General features: G+C 36.8%; 1 protein-coding gene across 1 annotated transcript in view; it reads left to right on the forward strand.

Moving 5' to 3' along the window:
• LOC121666003 overlaps positions 1-21,562 on the forward strand; it is an 85,881-nt gene that overhangs the window by 27,485 nt on the left and 36,834 nt on the right. The window contains exon 3 of the mRNA XM_042031052.1: positions 6,032-6,108. Coding sequence (XP_041886986.1) covers positions 6,032-6,087 — 56 coding nt within the window. The 3' untranslated portion in view covers positions 6,088-6,108. The remainder of the gene's footprint in view (positions 1-6,031; positions 6,109-21,562) is intronic.

Raw genomic sequence — 21,562 nt, forward strand, 5'->3', positions numbered from 1 at the left:
TCCAAAGGACATGTAGCTAAGATACCCAGACAGTCAAGATATAAAGATGTGTGGAATTTTGTATTTAACTGATAAGATGGGAAAATCCTCAGGGGTCCTGAAAGAAAATCAGGGTTCTGGATGTAGTTGCTAGTAAATAACTAGCTGTTAGTACTGGGAGACTGATGGGGGCTTGACAATTGTCATGGATATATATGTCGTTACAGTGTAGCAATAGATTGAACTTGGAGGTCATAAAATACTGGTACTTCAAACTACATCCTTTATAGTGTAATAATATAATGCATTCTGAGGTGAAGCAGCAGGAGCAGTTGAAGGGTTTGGTGTTAAAAAGGCTAAAGGCTGAAGTAGCAGGCAAGATGTAGAGACAGGTTTTCATTCTGCTTTCGTTTCCATCTGAAGCATGCTTAAAGGTTGCACATTGTTGAACTACTGAAAGAATTTCTGCAGCTGGAGAAAATTGCTGAAATTGGCTGTTTCTTCCAACACCTAAAGTCCTCCATCTAGATTCTGCTGTTAGACAGGATGGCTTGGACAACCATTGACTAAGACTGAAGGAATTTGAATAGCAAGCATACAGATGTAGAGTGGATGAGTATGGCATAGCTAATTGCATTCAAGTCGCAATGCGCCATAGATTGCAGGAGGTGTACCCTATTCAACTTCCAGTCTCAGAAGCTAAGTAAATGTTACATTTTAAACTTCATGTGCTACAGATCCCACAAGGTGACTATCAGTTGAAGAGTAAATATGGTTCCCTATCCTTGGTTTGTGAGATTTCTGACCAAGATGGCATGTCTGGGCTTTAATTCATTTAGGGTTACTACGTAAACTTGTTGCATACAAAAAGAGTCATGCTGAAGCCTATGTTGTTGATTATTTAAGACTTGTGCATTTTAATAGTCTGTAGATTTGGTCACTTTCATTTTTTTCAATACAACCTAGAATATGTTTCATTTAGTTTACGTTGATGCATAAGTAATCAAAATCATAATTATATTGCTAAAGAAACATCACTTAAAAATAGACACATAAATGCTGTTTTGATCACTGCAAACTGCTATTTGTGGTGCAGTGTTTTAGTTATGAGATGTAGAAAAATTTATCTGCCTTTGCAGGTGCATACTCAAAATGCTATTCCAGGGCAAGTAGTGCTATAGTATTTTTCTGAGAGATACTGATTGATTTATTACTACAGGTATAGTGAGTGAAAATCCATGCAGCTGCTTCTTCCCTGTACATCTGTGGTAGTTTCAAAGTTTTCAGAGTATAATTGACTGAAAGAAGTAAGAGCTTAATATACTAGCAAACCTGTGTTCAAGAGCTGTGCAACACCCTCTGCCTTCATACCAAATGACATTGGTCTTTAAAAGACTATATTGCACACTTGCTCATATACGTTTTATTCTCACAGCATACTTCAGTGCTGGGCTCTTGCAAGATTTTGTTTCTGTGGGCTGGATTTCATTCCAGCAGATTGCCCAATCTCCTCTTCCTTCTGTTGGAACTGGTTTTTGAATTGTCTCAAATTCACCAATGGCTTTACAACAATCTGAAAATTAACAATGGCCCATTACTTGCACAGGGCTATGTGATTCACAAATTCCTTACTTAACTGATACTTCTTTTCCCCTTACTTCCAGCCACGCAATTTTGTGTGCTTTTTAAACCAGTGTAGAGGCAGTAAAATGTGTGTACAATGAAACTTTTTCTTCCTGGCACTCCATCACTTGGAAAGCAATCTGAGGCTTTTCCATAGGCTGATGTATTGGCAGTAACTTAAAAAAAACCCCCAAAATTTAGAAACATGATTTTTGATTATGCTATAAATTGGGATTATTTCCTTCAGGCAGGCGGAAGGACATGCCAGCTGGACTTTATATGTTGGCTGTTAAAAAGCTTTAGGAGCCAAAATTATAATTAGCTCACTCATACTGAAATATGTTCTCCCTTGCTGTTTTATTTTTTTGCCAGAGCCTGATGCAATTCCTGAAAGATGCAGTTTTCCTCAGCACAGGAAATATGCATCATACTGTTGGCATTAAGCAACCACCTGTGCAGTGGCTGTTGCAGTGCTTGCAGGAGGAGGTGATGCATCAGCTCCCTGGTGCATTTTGGGGGTGTCTGTCTGCAGGGCCTGGTGCAGAGGGCTCGCACTGACTGGGACTGCTCAGTGCACCAACTGCAGGGATCCACGCTTCAGGCAGAGGGGGCATGAATCACCCAGACTTGCAGGAAGTGCTTTTTAGAAGCAAACTGGGTGAAAAGCAGGGCTAGTTTGTCAACAAATCATCAGTGCAAGAAAGTTGCTTGTATTTCAGCAGCACCTAGTTTTACGTGTTATAAAGTAGTGCTTAAGAGCACCCATTTAGATCTAGGTGTCACCTATGCAAAATTACTATTGCACACTGTACATAAGTGGTGGGAGTGAAGGACTGGTAGGCATAGCTGAAAGAAACTTTATCAAGGAACTTTGACAGGAAACATGGACTACAGCACAGGATGCAAAAATCTGCCAGACATCATGGATACTTACTGGAAGAACTAAAGTCTCACTAGGACAGTTGACCAGGCCAGTGAGAGTAGAGCTAGACTGGGAATGTTTTCATTCACGCCACTCTGTCACTCTTCTGATTTTAGCACAGATGTGTCCACTGTGAGAACTGGTCCATAACTTCTGTAGTTCACCAGAGCTGAGAAAGGGAATGAAGTATACTGAGACAGACAGTACAGCAAATGAGATTTCATAACAAGTCAGACACAGCTCTGCAAAATGAATCCAGATTCTCCTGTTTTACAGTTCAGTGTCATCCGATGGTTCATTTTAATTTGATCTGAAATTGTTACTGATTTTTTCCCCCACTGCTTGGACTGTTTATTTGCAAGATGGATATTTAGTCATATTAGGGGTGGTAAAATGCTTTTCACTGAAAGTTCTCTCAGATTCTGCGTTTGGTTGATTCCTTTTACTTGCATTTGTTCTTTCTCTCTATGTTGTGGATGCTTTCCCATGAATGGGAAAGTTTCTCAAAATGAGCCCATTTTTTAAATTCCATATTAGATATCAATGATGGTTACACAGTTGCATATTTTGAATATTTTGTTTTGTTTTGTATAAAGGACTTATCCAACTCTCCATATTACTACTTTCTTCCCAAAGGAATATAAAACTTTAGGAACATCATTTAGTTTGGATAATGGACTCATGAAGTTCTGGCATTGGGGAACAATGAAGAGGGAGTGTTCCTAGTAGATATTATGTCCATGCGGGAGCTGCGCCCCGCTGGCAGCTGTGGTTTAGTCGGCTCTTCCGCAGCTGTGGCTGAGCCGGCTCTTGCGCTGGCGGGCCCAGGCAGAGGCAGCCGCCCCCCCGGCGTTTGCAGGGTGTGCAAGCACAGCCCAGCGGGCGCTTCGGGGCACAGAGAGCCCTCCCCGCACAGCAGCCGGGGACCCGCAGGACCCAAGAGCATTTTAAAGAGTACTGAATAAGTTTCTTGTATTTATTATTTCAGTGTAAAACCCTATAGTATGTTCATGCATTGATTAACTCATTTTATGGACAGCCTCCCTTCAGTTTGAATTCTCTAACTGGTTTTGAAACTGATTCTTTGCAGACACAAGAAACACATGGAGAATCATATTCTTGCAACCATAGATCAATTCAGGTATTTTGGTAGGCAAAAAGAAGAAATTCAAAGCTAGAGTAGAAGAAAGAGCTAAACATTAATGGACCACTAACTTTGAAGTTTGCAGGCAAGCAGTTAAGTTAGTCTATAAGGCTGATAGTAATCCAGCAAATTTTTTCCCAGATGATGGATCTGATGCATGTTTCTCTCCTTAAGATGCTCTTTGTTTTACATCTGTTGAAAGATTAGGGAAAGAAACAGGCTTATAATGCTTGAGTTGAAAACTTTCTTACTAATATTAGCAATATTCAAAGGGGCAGTTTAATGCCAATTTGACTTCTTAATTAACAGTCATCTGGTATTGTAGTTTTGCTTAGATTCCTGGATTCATGCTAACATCAGTTACCATCTCTAACTCTGCTTTTTTCACATAAGAAGAATGAATGCTGTAGAGTGTGGTACTACCAGATAATACTAAGTCACTGAACAGAATGAAATGTTTAGAATTGGAACTCCAGAAAGTAAGCATGAAGGTGTATTACTTGAAAATTACTATAGTTTCCATGGTGAAAAATGTAGAAGGATTGTAATACAGTTTGTAACATCGATAAAATGTTTTATTTTGATGGACCATTTTCTATATTTTGAAATCGATGAAATATAAGTGATGGGAATGTGGTAACAAATATGAATGGGGTAAAAACTTGAAACTTTTACTGCTTGAAAAAAGGGAGTACTCAGACTTTCATGCTTCGTGTTCTGGAAAGTATTAGTAGCTGAAATGTAAAATCTTAATTTTCCTATACGTTATACAGCGACATACTTGCAAAAGTGATATCTTTTCTTTCTCTTTAAAGCTGGATGTGTATTATAAAAGCAGTTACTTTTCACACTTTTTATTGACTTATATCTTCATAACTGTTTTTGGAACTAGTTTTGCATTAAAATACATGATGCCACAGTAATTCTCTTGGTTGTACATATTTTCATAGGACTACATGTTGCCAAAGTAATTCTGATTATACTTTCAAAAAACTCCAGTAAGGAAAATGCGGTGGTAACAAATATCTTTTATGTGTTTTTGGAGGAAATACATCTATTTGGGGAAAGGAAGAGAAGTTTGTATGTACTTTAGACCTGATTCAAGCACTTTTGTTTAGTATAATAGTACTGATAAGCACTGTTTTTCTATGTCCCTACTGATTTGCTACAGAACAGGAAATGTAAACAAAGATCAGTAATCCCCCCAATTCAAGTTCAATGCTAGGCGTGTTTAGATTCCTACCTCTTTTTTTAGGTAAGTGAAGATATACAAAGGAAATGCATGTTTCACTAGGGCTGTTTGATCTGAAGTGAGTTTGCTTTGAAATTATTTTTGCTTCTTGAAATTTGTCTGCTTTGCTATCTTTGCCTAGAGTACCTACCTACCAAGACTACTCTGCCAGCTGAGGATATCTCTGCTGTAGCAGTTAATGAATGTTTGATGCATGGACTTACTTTTTGACAATGCACTTACCTTAGTGTCCTGTTGTGGACCTCGAAGTAAAAGGCACTGTCTTACGCTAATATTTCAAGATCATCTGCAAACTCTGACTGGTGGTGACCATGCCGTAGGAGCCAGTAGGAAGTCTGTTCTGCTTTCTTCATGTATAGGTGGTTAACCATTAGCAGTTACCAAAAATAGCGTTATATGTACATACACGTTGAAAAAGAAGCTAGAATTTTTGTGAGAAAAAATAATGTAAGTGTGGAAACTGTGACACAAGAAGGGTATACTACACACCCATACAGAAGTTCTCTGTATAATTTGATGGCTTTAGTACAGAGAAGTCGCTGTGTGGAATAACAAACTGTTGTACCTCTGAACTTACCATTGAATAAAGAATTCTCAAAACCAAAAAAATGAGACCATGAATAAGCAATGATGTGTCAGCTGAAAAGAAGCAATGAAAAACTGGGAAGAGAGAGAAAAATGAAGAGGATTTGATGCCGAAAAACAAAGTTGCAAAAAAATCAGCGTCTGTCAGATTGGTACGAGCAATAGTCCCTAGTTCCTCATTAGCTCCATATACAGTGCATGTTGTCAGAGTCCTTTGGTCCTACATTAATTTATAAAGTATGTTGATAAACAATTTATTCTTTCCAAAGATGTGCCAGTGGAGACAGAGAAGGGAGGAAGCAATATCTAGAAGCAGTCATGTAACAAAGGCACAAAATGCAACCAGGGGTTCTAAAAGTTTACTGAAATGCATTTCTCATAAAATGCAATGATCAGATCAACAGTCATCATTCCTCCTAGGACTTCTATAGATCACCGAAGAACATAATTTTCTATGTTCAGCAGCTATTTATTTGTGATACTAATATTATAGAGATAGTAAATGTACTTCATTCCTTTTATGCAGCTCAAGTGACATTGAGGAGAAACCGTACAATTATCCAGCTGTGCTTACACCATTAGGGAGCTTGTTCTGGATCACAGGTAAGTCAGATAAATATTTTGGCTTTGCGTATTTGGGTACAGAGCCTGTGGTTAGCAGTTGGTATTTGGCATGCAACTGCCTACTTTATCCATTTTTATGCACCAACTAATTTCCTTGATGTAGGGATTTGGGGATGGTGAAATAATTTCATAAATTATAAGCAAAAAAATTAATCTGTTTCATCCACTTCATTCTGGATAGCCATTGCATAAAAACTGTCAAAAACATATTGCTCCGGGTTCATCCCTGCTGCAGTTCCATTGATTACAGTGGAGTTAAATCAAAGATGAATCTGTCTGTTCAATTTAAATCTAATGATTGTTTAAAAAGTCGGGGGGAGAGCCCTGTCTAAATCCAGGGCTGTTTTATCCTTGTGTCAGCATTTAATTCCATTTGCATGTAAGCCTATTTCCCTTCTCTAAATTTAATTTGTTAGAGCTTGGCCCTCAGCAACAACAGCAACAACAAAGTAATTGCATGCACTATTGGGCAATGGTGCCAATACAGCATGTGCTATAAAAATGTCTCATGCACATTTATAAAATGTAGACATTAGTGACACTCTGCCTGGTAACAGGTGTCTGGATATCAGAAAAAAACGCCAACCTTGAGCTCCATGGACATGTAACATCTAATAATACACATATGAAGAAGCCTTTTTTTAATATCAGCTATTAATTGTGGCCATTTCACCAAAGGAAATAAGATATCCATGTCTTGTATGACCAATAGGAGCATTCTAGAGTTTCACTGCGATGAGATAAAACTGGCTGAGGTTTAGTTCTCAGGCTGCATTAGATATCATCTGTGACTTTGCACAAGGTGCTCTTGCATTGTGACTTAGCAAGCTTGTTTTAAACTGGGGAGGAGTGGTTGGCATTGTCACAACATACCTTGTTTGTTTAGCTGCTACACTCCACTGCAGTACTGTGTTCTCATATCACCTAGCCTCCAAACACAGAGCCTGGTCTTCACTGAGACCTTTCACCTGGCCATTTTTGAATAAAAAGACTCTTCTTGTTGAACTTGACCTGTTCAGCAGTCATTCCAATTCAGCTGTTCTTCCAAAGGTAGTGCTACCTGCCTTAAGCTGATAGAATCCTTTATTCTTCTTTTCCCTATCCTTAATATTTGATTGCACCCAAATGGGAAACACTCAAATTTTGTAGGATTTGAGTTTTTCTTTCTGCTTTAAACCCTGGCTTTTTCATCATGCATTCTGATGCATTTAAACTAATCATGGTCATAGTTTCTTATGTCTTGTCAATTTTGCACAACTTCATGATCTGTTGAGGTCACTTCAGTTTCACTATTTGTGGAAAGAAGACACTGATGCCAAGGGGTAAATATATTGACTTGGGGCACTGTGCAATTTTATGCAAATAACAAAGCCTGGAAGAGAAGCCAGGTTTTCTGAAATAGGGCTGCATAATGTGCGACTAAGGCTGTGCTATACTTACTCACAGAGAGTGGAAAATAAACACTCATCTTCCCACTTTCTGATTTCTGTGTTTAGATAAATCAGGTTATTTCCTAATGTATCAGATCTTTTTAATACACACTGTTCCTCATGTGGACAGGAAAGCCCACTATTACTTCTGTTACTTGCTCCCATTACCTCTTGATGCACTTGCAGCCTATCCTCAGTAGGATTAGAAGGCACTCAGGACCTTTCAGGAGGCACTTACCACTTTACAGGATTATTATAAGCCTGCCTTTGATGTTTTTGTGATCATACCCATCTGTCATAACTGAACATGGTGAAGTAGGCTTTCTTTTTACTTACTGTTCTAACTACGTTTAAAAGGGTGAATATAAAAATATATTTTCTCAGTTTGCCTGCTTTTCTTTAAAACATCAATAAGGATATGTTGTTTTTCAATATATATGCTAACGTTTGAAAAGTAAAAAAAACCCCATGGTTAGAATCAGCAAATAAAGATGTGGTTTCACCTGATTTTAAGGTTTAACAATTGTACTCCATGTCACACTCCTTCCTCTTTTTCCATCCATATATTCATTACAAATGTCAGATAAGGCTAATCCTTCATGTGACATTACTACAGATGGTTACATTGAGGACTTAAACCAGATGCTGATCATCTGGATAATCTGGATAAAAGCTGGTAACCTAAAACAAATCCATTTTGTGTATTACTCATGCTAACAGTTAAGAAATACATAAAATCTTTATTACCTTTTAACACTTTACATCACTCTTTTGCTTTCCTCTTTTTATACTTTCAAAGTTGTTATTTTACACAAGATTTTTCTTCATCTCCCGCTGTCCTTCTACTTCAGCTAAATCATGCATGTATGTATGTAATAAGATTTAGGGAGGGGAGAGACACTTTCTAGATAAGAATGAATACTACATTTATCTTTTGTTTTAAAATTCCCATTGGATTGAAAATTGGTACTGGGAAGTAACTTTAATTTACTTTCATAAAAAGAGATTTAATGAAAATATAAGCAGTAAAAAACTAACTCCCTTCTGTACTTTTGAAGAGTCTTTGAAATTCAGTGATTAGGATAGGAGCTGGTAGGGATGTGTTCTGCTGAGTGGCCCAGACCTCTGACTAGACTTGAGTGGAACCCATTTTTCTGTCTATTTAAGAATAGAAATATCATATTTTAGATGGGATTTACTCTGAATTTTATGTGTATGTTTATTCTTTCATTTAGTAATGAAGTTTGTATTCTGAACCAGGGGATTCACAAAGACTTGTTAGTCTAGGAAGAATTCTGTGTGTGTGTTAAGCAGCTAATTACTTACATGGGAAATTCTGTGCCATAAAAATACTGGATCCTTCCTTGCCCACCTGTGACTATCCCTGAATGCTGCCTATGGCTAGAGGAATTGGAGAGGAAGATACTACGTTACTGTTTGTAGCTTAGTATAAAGCTGTTTTGGGCTCTTTCAGCTGTACTATTTTTTATTTATTACTAGGTTTTGCTTCTAAGCTGGTCACTAGTCTGGAAGTACGGGAAAGTAAGTTTACCAAGCACCTGAGCTATGCAATTATTGTGTAGCTTTTCATCTGTTGCCTAGGACACTTGGGATTTAGATTAGGGTAAGCAACTTGAGCAGGTCCCCATACAGTATATGATCTAGGGTCTAATCTGATCTCTGTTTAATCCAGTGAGCTATGAGGGCAGTGGTCTGGAGCATGGTTCATGGAGCATGCTTTCTGTGATTTGCTTCTAAGCTTGTTTTGCTCCTAGTGTGTACTATAGGAACAGGTAAAGAAGTCGAGGTCCCTGGTCAGCCAAAGCATGTGTAGTACTGACGTTTGAATACTGGGATTTAATACCACCTTCTATTGCCAGTCAAAGCTCTCAGGTGGACAATCCTCATAGTCTTTAGGACAGATGCAGTAGCTTGTAATGACTACCTCTCTCAGAGTCCTCACTATTTCACTGATTCTAAAAGTGTATAGATTACACCATTGACTTAAAATTAACACAGTTCTACTGAAATCAACAGAATCCAGATGACTTACACCAGTGGAAAAACTTCCCTTCATGTATGGAATGATACAGCAGTGAAGTATACTGCTCACTGTGAGTCAAATAATTCTCAACAAGTTGCTGAAAATGTTTAGAAGAGTAGTCAGTCATTATGCCTTAAAGCATACTGCATATGGTGCAAACCTTCTGCAAGGAGATGAGTAAAGACTTATTGTCCAGATAGTTTCTGTTGTTAATATTCTGTTGTTAATATACTGTTATTTGTATACAAATACCATATTTATGTATGTAATGTATACATATATATACATGTATACATATACCAAATACAAATATATATTTGTATACAAATACCATCATAATTGTTCATTTTATATTTATACATTTGTAGTGGAAGATAAGGTAAATACTTTGGTCTGAAAGGTTAGCCAAAGGAAGAAAAATTATTGCAAAGATGTGGAAAGGTGAAAGGGTGAGTAATTACATGAAATATTGCAAGCAAGGAACCAAACTCTTACAATTATGTGTTTTGTGGCAAATGCAGTCTTGGTGGGCTGATACTCATTACACTAAATATTATAATTAATAGTGATAATGTTATTTTAATGTTCGTGGTAATCAAAGAGTGGAAGCAATAACTGGATCTAATTGATAGCAACATTTGACTAACTTTTGACAATTACTTTTTTAAGTGTAAATTTTTAGATTGTCACTTTAAACAACAGCAGTTCCTTGATGATATATTTTAGACACTTGCAGAAAGTATGAAAATAAAGTTCTATTACTGACCACATAGATGTGGTTGAAAGACCTGTGCATGGGGCACATATTTTGCTACCATCTGTTCCATCTTAGAGGAAATGCCCAATTCAGCAGAGCTATTTCTTTGCATGTTGTAGGCCTGCAAATGCCATGTCAGCACTATAAAGTCTGATTCATCAAGAATGAAACGTCACTTTCAGAAATGCTGTTTAGTGGAGTGCGTATGTATGGAAATTATATCCTGGTATAGAGAGGGTCCTGGGTTATGGGTATTTTATGATCCACATACCTCTAATTCATCTTTTGCTTTTGAAACATAACACATGTTCTAGCTGCACTGATACGGGTTCTTGCTTATTATAGTTAATGGATTATTCATCCTCTTTGTCCTTGACATAATCCTAAGTATGTGCATAAAACTCAGATCATGTTGCCCATAAAAACCAATCAGCCCAGAGTTCTTCTGCAAGGTGTTGAACATTCACCCAGAGCAGATGGTAAAAATAATGTTTAATAAAGAGTTAGAGGATTAGTTGGAACAAAAATAAGCTAAGAGAAAGGGATAATTTAATTTCATATGAAACTCCATGACATTTCATGTACCCAAGGACTGATTAAAATTATGCCAAAAGCTGCTCTTTTTGGCCAGTTTGTCCTAATACTGACCCTGCTTATATTGTCAGCTGCTATATCTGCTTGTGTTATTTTACCACTTTCTGAATAACTCAAAAGAAAGCTCTTCTGATTCTCCTGTTGCTGGCAGAAGTAATTCTTAATTAAATAGGAAGAGGAGAGATGATAGGAGTCTGCTAAATGTGATGAATATATTTAAGCAACTGATACCTCAGCTGAGGTTTAGAAGAAAAGTTTTATAGGTCATTTTAAACATAAATTTTAAGTAGTAGTTTTCATAATGTGCAGAGTTAAGCTTTGGTTTGCCTTGAATTTTTAGATGCTAAATGGAAAACAGAGCAGGGGATAGTCCATAAATGATTTTCAGTCTTGTTTTAGGAAAATTTATTTTTGCTATCAAAAAAGTAGTGGAGTAACAAAACTTACAGATTTTGCATAACATTTGTAATGAATGTCCAGTTGTTCTTTAATAAGACTTAATAAAAGAAATTGAGTAAAACAAATCAGAAGCAAATATTTTACAGTTATGGTATTTCTGGGCCCACAATTGTCTGCTATAAATTTAAGATTTATAAATCAGAAACTGACAAAGTATGTCAGGTATGGGTGCTGCAGAAGCAATGTAAGTGGAATTTACTTTTAAATGCAGTGTCCTTTGTTCCAAACACAAAATTTAAATTATTTGAAGCTGTTCTCATAAATAAACTCATGTTCTTTTAAGAAGACATTTTAGAATGGTTGGTGGGAGACAGAAGACAACTATTTCTTTCAATGGTTATGGCACAAAATCAAAACAGGATCAAAATCCAAGCTATTAATTTTCTTTACTGAGACTCGGTGGTCACTGAAGCATAAAACCAGATGTGAGCATCTCTGGACTTACTCCAGCTGAAGCTTAAAGCTCTGATCAGTCTTTAATGATAGAGCTCTGTTAGCTGCTTCTGTAATGCAGGAAGACAAAAGTATTCTAGAATCAACGTAATGGCTTTTGCACTTATATGCAGAAGTGGGCCAAAGCGGAAACCTTTGCAAGCCTCTTGATATTTGGTGGCTTGGGTAATATCACTACCTAGTAGTTCCAGCATTCAGCTGAAATCTTCTCAAAACCTGCTCCGCATTTTCTAGCCATTTCCTGTGCTTAAGGCAGTGTTTGCCTCCCCAAAACAAAGGCCCTAAAGTTGTCTTCTGCTGCAGATTATTCCTAACTTAATTTATGCTCCTGTTGCTTCTCTAATTAGTTACATTTGAAAATGTTTCATTGGGCACTTCAAACAGTTAGGTATATTTAAAATAGTCTGGATTAACATAAAAATAGCAAGACAATTAAGAATGAACTGGAAATTAATGAAACCTTAATTTCACTGACAATAAGTGTAAATATTTTATTACAAGATGCAGGTTTAGCTGATTAATGGTTGTAAAACAGATTACTTTAAAACTTATTTCCAAATTGCCTTCAGTCTGCTAAATACTTGTTCATACTTCATTGTAGCCATCTTTTGAAATCACAGTGGCAAGAATAAAGCTCAAGAAGCGTGTCAGTTGATACACAGTATCAGAATCCGATAGTGCAGCTCAGCAAGAAGAGAGAGTCATATCGCACAGCTGAGATGAGACATAGATAAGTCTAAAGCAAGTTATGGCTTTATCTCATCTCAACCTTGAACTAGATGCCCTTTGCAAAGCCCTCCCTTCCCCCCACCCCCCCGTGCTTGTAGTGTGCTACAGCTGTGCTGTAACAAACAGCTAGAATTAACAAAATTGGAGATGGGAGAAAGGCAGCTTCAAAAAGGATATTTTTCATTCAAAACATGTTTCTTAAAGTGTACAGCTAGAAATAAATTGATTGACTACCTGAATTTTGAAATAGAACAAGATATTCAGGTGTAAAAGGACTTCTGTTTAGTCCTTCATGTTAGTAGAATAATAATAGCAATGAAATGTATTGTGAAACAAAATATTTTTAACTTGTTCATATTTTTAATTTAAATAATGTTCCCACTACAATAAACCCCAGAAATTATGATCATTGAGGAGTGGGTAGGTGTTCTAATTCTTTCCCAGATGGTGAATGATTAATATACAAGTAATTTCTCCCAGCACTCAGAATGTTGTTCACCTTGCAAGTCCCTTCAGTTACTCACTCTCCAGCCTGCCAATTAGTGTGTTCACACCATCCTCAGATAATGCTTTTTTTCCCCCCCATCTGTATTTTTTTGGTCTTGGCAGGGAAATGTCAGAAAACAAGCTTTGTTTTGATTTCTTCCCCTTTGTTTTTCTCAACTGCTGCCTTTTCAAAAGTTTTCAGAAATCAAATGTGTGTGGCTGCTTTTTTATTTCCATTTTATCTGTAGTGGTTTCCTAGCTTGCATTCTCCATCTCTGATATCTCCTTTAATGGGGTCTCTGTGCTTCTTTTCTCACAAGGTGAACACTTTCTTCTTTTTCCATCTGAATTACACACTTGTACTTCATAAAGAGATTTTTGGGTTTTGGTAGCTTTGGGATAGGTGAGATCCTACCATTAAGCATACCACGTTTTGAATGCATTTCTTGTGTGCACAGTTATTGCTCTTGACTTGGATTTAAAAAAAAATTTTTTTTTTTCCTCTAAGGCTCTTATATTCAAATGCATAATCTCTTTCTTCATTGTTAGATGCTTATCCATAGGAGGGTTAAAGTTATGCTTGAGTATCATGAGGACAGTATTTTTTTTTTAACAGAAAACCCACAAATTATTCATTGGCCCAATGTAAGTATCTCTGGAACACACCCTTGAGGAGATAATAACTGTGACGATATGTGCTTTTCTGTAGTAATAGTTTTATTGGCAAATGTAATGTTTTGCTTCCTAATTACATCAGTGGGTTTTAATAAACAGATATCATGCAGCTACAAGGAACTATCTAATGATATTTCACAAACTGCTTTTCCCAACAGGAAAGAAAGCCAGTAGCAGCTAAAGTCACTGCTTTTCATTACAAATATTCTTAATTTTTAATTTATGTTAGGCTAGGGGATCTCCAGAATAACACAGTATACCACATATGTCCAAAACTCAGAGTACAGCTACATTTTCTCTTCCTCTATAACTTCCAAGGTCCCTGCTGAAGATTTACTTTAACTGTCTTACCAGGTCTGATGTAAGTTCATACCCAAGACAGATCTCAGTCTGTAGCTGCAGTTGTATATCCAAAAGAATAACCACAATGACTTAGTTCCTGCTGTTAGGTTATTGCTGCACCTGTGACTTCTTAAATTAGCCACAGCTGGCCTAGCTAGGACCTAGCAGCTGCCAGTGGGGAGCGGCAGTCTGCTCCAGGAACTCTCCAGCTTCTCCATCACATGCTTTTGAATGGAAAAACAGCACTGAGGCAGGAGAAGGGCAATGGCAAACTCAGGTTCTCTTTCCTCTCATAGGAAATAACCCTTACTCAGTTTAAGCTGAGTCAAAGCCATATTCTAACACGGGCTTTCCAGATAAATGCTTAAATTTCTGCATATTGCAGAAATATAATCGACATACTCCCTTAATTTGGAAGATCTCCCAGTCACCTGGAAGTAAATTATCATTTTTCAGCACTTGTGACTTCTATTTCCTCCAGATATGCAAATAAAAGCCAAAAACAAACCGAAACCCAAACCTGGTGCAGAAGAACTGGAAAAATCCCATTATAAAAAGCGATTTGAAAGGACTGGTGTTTTTTCCATCCAGTAAATAATAGTTTCTTTAAAAAAGTACACATAACAGAAGGGAAGAGTCACCCTTCTGCTATGCCCTTCCTTAGATATCCTCTTCTGGAAAACCCAATAAAAGAGGAAGGAATTGTATGCTTTAAGGATGCCCTTCATTAGCATAATTAGAGAAGCAATACTGTCTTCTGCTTTCTTCTGAGACAACAGCTATTACCTGACTTGGCTTGGCTTGCCTATGCAAGTCACACTAAGATGGCTGCTACTTTGGCCAGTGAGAACATGGAGAAGCTGGCTACAGGAAAGATTGGACCCCCACATTTTCTAGTAACATCACGTTTTTCAACCTCCTTTCTTAAAGAAAATATAGAAATTGCTCCAGGTTTTCAGTGAAGAGTGGCAAGATACAAAATACATTCCTATTCCCCAGAGATTAAATTAGTGGGTAGGAAGGGTTGTCTGATGCCTTGCTTGCTTGTAATTGCCAATTAAAGAAAATGAAAGGAAATGTTTTGTTTTAAACAATTCTATCCCCTTTTGAATCTGGGCAGATGTGTACATACGAAAATCAAACTTATAATATTTCCAATGCATATAAATTCAAGTATAATACTTTTAATCTTTAGCAGGTAAGTATTTACTGGGGACCTAGATTAATTCTGTTTCCTCAGAATTTCCTTGTGCTCTTTTTGGTATAATAAAGCTGTTTGTGACATTAAGTGTGGTGGATTTGATTTTACTTCAGGTTGACATTTCATGGCACTAAGCGTGAAAAATTACATCCTCAACCAAGCTTTCCTTGGTGGAGCTCTTGGAGACAGCAATAACACCTTCTCATGCTAATTGGAGCCTGTGTGATGGCTGAGGGGTTGCTTCACTGTTCTTTTTGAGTTTTTGACTCTCACCCTGTTACCATCAGATGCTAAAGATAAGATGGAAGAGTAAAAAATATAAAAAAAAGGAGAACCAACAAGGCTACATATTGGTTTTGTGTACATTTAAGTGGCATTATTTAAGCAGGTCAGTTCTCTTGCAAATCAAATGAAAATGAAGTGAATGGAGGATAGCTGGAATAGGTAGATCTATCATTGCTAATCTGGACTAGGATTTCTTTCTATTGAAGCTACAGGAAGTCATGTAAATAGGGGATAGTTTTCAATAATTCTCAATGTTTTCAAAATGAATATGTTCATGTACATACATGTCTAATTGTCAAGCATGATGGAAGTTTGTAGAGACTGATTGCCTTGTGAATCAATAACAATGAGGCCTTGTCTTTATGAAACTCTGAGCCTTGGATTACAAATCAAAGTAAATGAGGGCAAACTAAGAGCTACTGTATGGCAAGGATGCTTAAGATTGAGTGCAGTCTGTCTTTTAAAGAAATATTGGTCTTATTGAGGCAAAATTTGGTGATACCGACACGTGGCATTGCCACAGAGAAAAGATAAATTTAGATTGAGTGATTTCTCAGATAAATAGGGACCAACAGGGAGTTCATAATGAAACAATTTACACATACTTTGGAATATGACAATGGCAATTTTTCTTGTGCTGAAAACAAACCATTACTGATGTATGTTTGTGACCCAGCAGGAAGTTTTCTAATGTGGACTCTTTCCACATCTATCCAGTAGCAGATGTAATTTGTCCGACTTGTGTAGCAGTATATAATACCATGTATTGTTACTCTTGTCACATTTTTCTATCATGGTGAAAAATTTAGGTTTGTTAGGAATCCCCCAGAAGTGACATATGTCCTTCAGCCTTGAAAGTTTAGCTCTTAATGAATTAAAGGCTTAAATTCACTTGTCTGTTTTTAGGTTTCATTAAAAATATTTGTGGTGTAATCTCTGATTCTAAAAAAATTTATCAGGTAACATTTTGACATATGTAATAGCAATTTTTCATTCAAATGCTCTAATGTAAATCAGGAGGGGTTCCTTTGTCAATGCAGTAAATCAAGGTGAAAGAACTGACTTCCTTTTAACAGGAAATTTTAGTTGCATTTAAAATGCCTGATACTAGAAGTACTTTTATTACTTGTGGCTTATTTTAGCTGTGTAACAGGAGAAAAGGTTGTCAGTATTTCTGATCTAAATGTGAGGTCTAAAGTGTCTGTCTTTGTCAGTGTGTATACAACCAATCCCACTCAAGATTGGTACAGTCAGTAGTGCTTGTGGACAGAGAATTTCTTGTAAGAGCAACTGAGCTCTCAGGTGATCTTCAGGATCACTGCAGGTCAAATGGAACTACTGGTGCTCCCTAGCATTGGGCAGAGACATTTCTAAGACTTCCTTGCTGAATGAGATGATACTGATACAGCTGATTCTGAACTAGAGAAACAGCTGGCATTTATAAGCTTGGGATCTTGAAGAGCTGCCCATCTAAAGGAATACTTTGTTTCTGCAGTATTGGTGTGCACCATTGATTTATGGGAGAAAAGTTAGCAGAAATTAATTGTAAAGTATTAATAATTGCACTGAAATTTCTGTGCAGGCCCAAGGGGAACACATTCTTCTGATTTCTGGATTATATATAGCAACATCTTGATGCTATTATCATGATTACCACTTTGCAATTGGTATGTCTTAGCACAGGAACATAACATTCCTAATGAGATATAGCAATAATTTACCTGTCACAAAATGATCTTTTCCCTTGGAAGCGACAGTGTCTTACTGTTACAAATATGTCCCCATTGACTAAAGCACTAATGAATAAAGGTCTAGCATTATCATATTAGATGTTTATGCCATTTGATAAAGTGTAGAACCTGGATACAAACTATTCATAGTAGTGCACGAGTCCTGGAGGTAGTTAAGGAAGTGAGGATATCTTTTCTCTTTTTTTCCTGGCACACAGAAGGCTTGAACTACTCAGGAAAATAGCTGGGGTAAATGCAGAGATTTTTCAAAGGAGACTAGAAGAGTTAAGCATTGCAGTCTTAATGTAAGTTTTTGTAAGCAATTCCTTTTGGAATCTCTGAGCCATTGTTTCTGTAAGGCTCAGTTTTGTACTCCTTCTTTAGGCTTTGAGCCCACAAATTTATGTGGGATTAATTTTAAGCATGTGGGCCTGTGGACTTCAACAGGCACATGCGTATGCATTTTCAGAAACAGAGCTGTAGGAGAGATTCCCATGTATTTTGATGGGAGTTCTGCCTGAATGCAGTTTGAACTCTTGTGTTACTAAAGCCATTCTTTGACACTCCAGTTGAACTGTCGTAACTAGGAAGAAGGTAATTCAGTGAGAGAAATGTGTATTGCAAGTTTTGCCACACTTATGAGAGGAAATCTGTTTCTTACTGCTTAATTTCCTTAGTGATGTAGATTTAAGTTTACTTTACAACACAGGGAGTAGCCAATACGTAGTTTAATGTCAATATTATCTGAATTCTGTACTGTTCCTTTTGTATTATTTTGCTTCCTATGACTGTGATTGAAGAGATGGTACAAATCTTCGAAATACACATTTTATGTGTGGTGATATGCATCACTGTGAATTATTTTATAACCATTCTATCATTTTTAAAAGTACTCTATTGTATGGTATTTCTTGGCTGTGTTGTGAGTTTTGGTCATTTTCTTACAAATCAATGAGGATGACTTTCAATACTTGAATAGGGTAAAGCTATTGACTAGATGTTTAGAATTGTGTTTGAATTGTGCATATAGCTGCTGGTCAAAACCTAATGACATTATGTAGCTCAAACTTCCAGAATTTAGAAGCCAGTTTTTAATAAATATTTTAAGATTAAGGTTACTGTTTTAACATAATACCACACCTCCTGCATATTGCTTTGTGGGATTTAATGGAGACCTGGGCTTCAAAGTGTTGTATCATTTTGTGGTAGTGCTGCACTTACTGGTATGAATCTAGATATTGCAGTATCTGAATAAAACTGGGTTTTGAGGTGAAAGAGAATCTTAAGGTGCAAAATTTCATGTATTTTCTGAATGGTGCATGAGACCTTGTGAACTACTCTTCAGCACTGCAATGTCTGTAAGCAGGAAGAGGGCAGGGATTGAGACTGATAGTTACAGGACTTTAGAAAAATTGCAGCCAATGCACCAGAGTTCCATTGTGCACTTCACCTACAGGACTGGGTATGATTTCACTAGAAATATCTTCCCCACATATTTTTTGTCTGAATGAAGAAACTGATCTGAGTGTGGGTTTGAGCAGGTACTATTGGGAGACACATGCTTGCTCCAGCTATAGCCTACCTTTAATTACAGGGACTGGTTTGTATTATGTTGTTTAAAAATTTTAAGGAAACAATGAACTGACTTTACCTCCATCAGTACTATCCCAATATGTTGCTTTTTAGAACTAGAAATGTTTAAGAATTTCTGAAAATTCATGTGACTGGTTCTAGGCCTTCACACTGGCTCTGTTCTGTAGCAGCAGAATGCAAAGTCAAGCATGCAAACCTGAGCCATGAGATGACACCAAGTACAAACCCATATGAGGGACTGAGGAAATAGCATAATGTGAGATATAGGAAGTCCTCTTGGATAGCATTTACCTTTTCCCCCACATTTCCACACTAACATTAGAAGTGTTGATGAGATAGGACAGAGTCCTGGATGGCTCATAAGTCCTTTCAGTATATAACAAAATACTGTAGTATTGTATATCTCCATCTGTTTTAGTACTGGTTTCCTACTAGGAATATAACTCAGGCCAGCTTACACCTGATAATTTCTGGACAATACTAAAGTAGAGTAGGTTCCAACTTGTACCATGGAAGTGAAAGACCCTATTTATCTGTGCCTTGACCCTCCATCAGCAGAGTTTATCCAGGATTAATATTTTTTACTAAAGGCGTTAGAATCACTTGAATAATTCTGATATAAACTAAGTTTGGATCATCTTATTCTAACACCTCATCAACCAGAGTAATGTGATGAAGAATGTAACTCGATACTTTGTCTGGGAAGATTAGGACAGTCCTTCTTTAAAAAGATTGAAAAACCTCTGATATATGTGAGAAAAAGAAAACCTGTTCCATTTTTACTGAAATATGCAGGGAATCTTTAAACTGCTAAAGCAAGGCTATGTTCCAAAGTGGTCCATTATTAATACTGAGCAAATATGTACAAAAAAAGCACACAGAAGGTATGTAATATAAAGAAGATGCAAAATATTTCTTCAGTAGTATTACTTGAGTATTTTCTGTTACATGACCACATTTGTATTTGCGTTGTAAGCAAACCATTTTCTTTTTAAAAAAAAATCACAACTCATACTTGACATATAAATAATACAATAAAATGAATATGCACAATAAAATAATATAAAATGAATAATACAATAAAATGAACATGGAAATAATTTCTTTACAGCCCCCAAAGGGTGGACTTAGATAGCTGAAGAAACTGAGAAAGAAAAATTAAATGTAAAAGTGCATCACTGACCCAAAAGTTCGCCATATTTGGGTACTTAGTCTTTTGGTTCTGCTACTACAAGCATGTTAATTCAATCCACAGACTAGTAACTAGCATGTAGAAATGAACCATCTCTGAAATATGTAACATTTATGCAAAAGCATAAATATCAGTGTTAATTAGCAAAATAGGTGCAGCAACAATTTTACATCTGTAAAAGCTGATATAAATTAATATTTTTATGATGTAATGATGTATACTAAAGCTCCTGTGAAAGTGCCTATTGAAATAGCTATTGACAAGTTCTTTTATGTACTCAGTGTACTACCCGCTCAGCAGTACACTGTCATTTTAGAGTAATTGCCCAGCAAACTTTTAAAATGCTGTCACAAAAAAATTGCTTAAACAGAGGTAGCTCTTTAATTTGTCTGTCACTTTTTCTGTCACTCCTACTGCACTTTATGTTGAGTGCAAGTTTAGCTGTCACATTTGAAGTTCTTCCACATATTTTTACAGATTGGGTTGAGGCCATGTTGCCAATTTGTCCTACAATGTTAAGGAAAGTTTTAAATAAAAATATTTTATACACACTTCTTTTACTTGTACACTTTAATATAGAAGATTGGGAATTATTCCTCCTATAGTTGGGGAAACTATTTTGGATTTGTAAAACAGAATGAGTTTCACTAGACATGATGATTTGTCCAAACCCAGCTGTTTCATAGGAGAATGTATGTGGGTGTGTATATATGTGGTTATTTATATATATATATAATACAGCTGCTTAAGGCTGGTCAGTAGTTGATATTCTGTCCAGGTACAGGTTCTTCAAATGAAGATTTTCTGTTCATAGAAGATAAAAAGGCTACAGTGGGAGGTTTGAGAACAACTTACCCCAGATTTCAAGTGGCCATGGTGCTCAGCTGGGATGTGAGAGAATACTAAGAGAAGAACTAGAACGTGCCTGTGTGCACTGTGTTTTTGTAATGTTCACTGATTTATTCAGATAGGAAACAGTAAAGCATCTGGAAGCTTTGAATTTTCATGAGATGGGAAAACTTTTCTTCACAGTTCTAGATCCAGGAAGTTTCTTGTGCATTAGCTATTCTTGTGTGATGCTGGAGGCAAGAAGGCAAAACTGTAATTCAGTTTTTTGTACCTTTTCTAAAAGGTTTTATTTTCTGTTTGCTTTTTTAGGCAGGTCCTTCCAAGCAATAAGATTCCATGTTATCTCCCAGGGCAGAGTAGAGGTATAAGGCAGCTATGTCAGACAGCAACTTCTATGCCAGGAAATGGGGAAGAGTTGCTTTAAGGCCAAAAGAGAGTTATGCAGTCATCAGACTTCCATGTAGTTAGTATTATACTTTGCTGGATATTCTGAGATCATGAGCAGGAAGTAAGCAGAACTGAGTGTGTTATCCTTCTTTTAAAAGGAACTTAACTGTGGCATATATTGCAGACTCCACAATTGAAACTGATTGTAAAATTCTGAATTGCAGCAA

Source organism: Corvus kubaryi, unplaced genomic scaffold (assembly GCF_017639235.1).
Source record: "Corvus kubaryi isolate FWS band 111438036 unplaced genomic scaffold, C.kubaryi_AGA036_p1.0 37334, whole genome shotgun sequence".
NCBI lineage: Eukaryota > Metazoa > Chordata > Aves > Passeriformes > Corvidae > Corvus > Corvus kubaryi.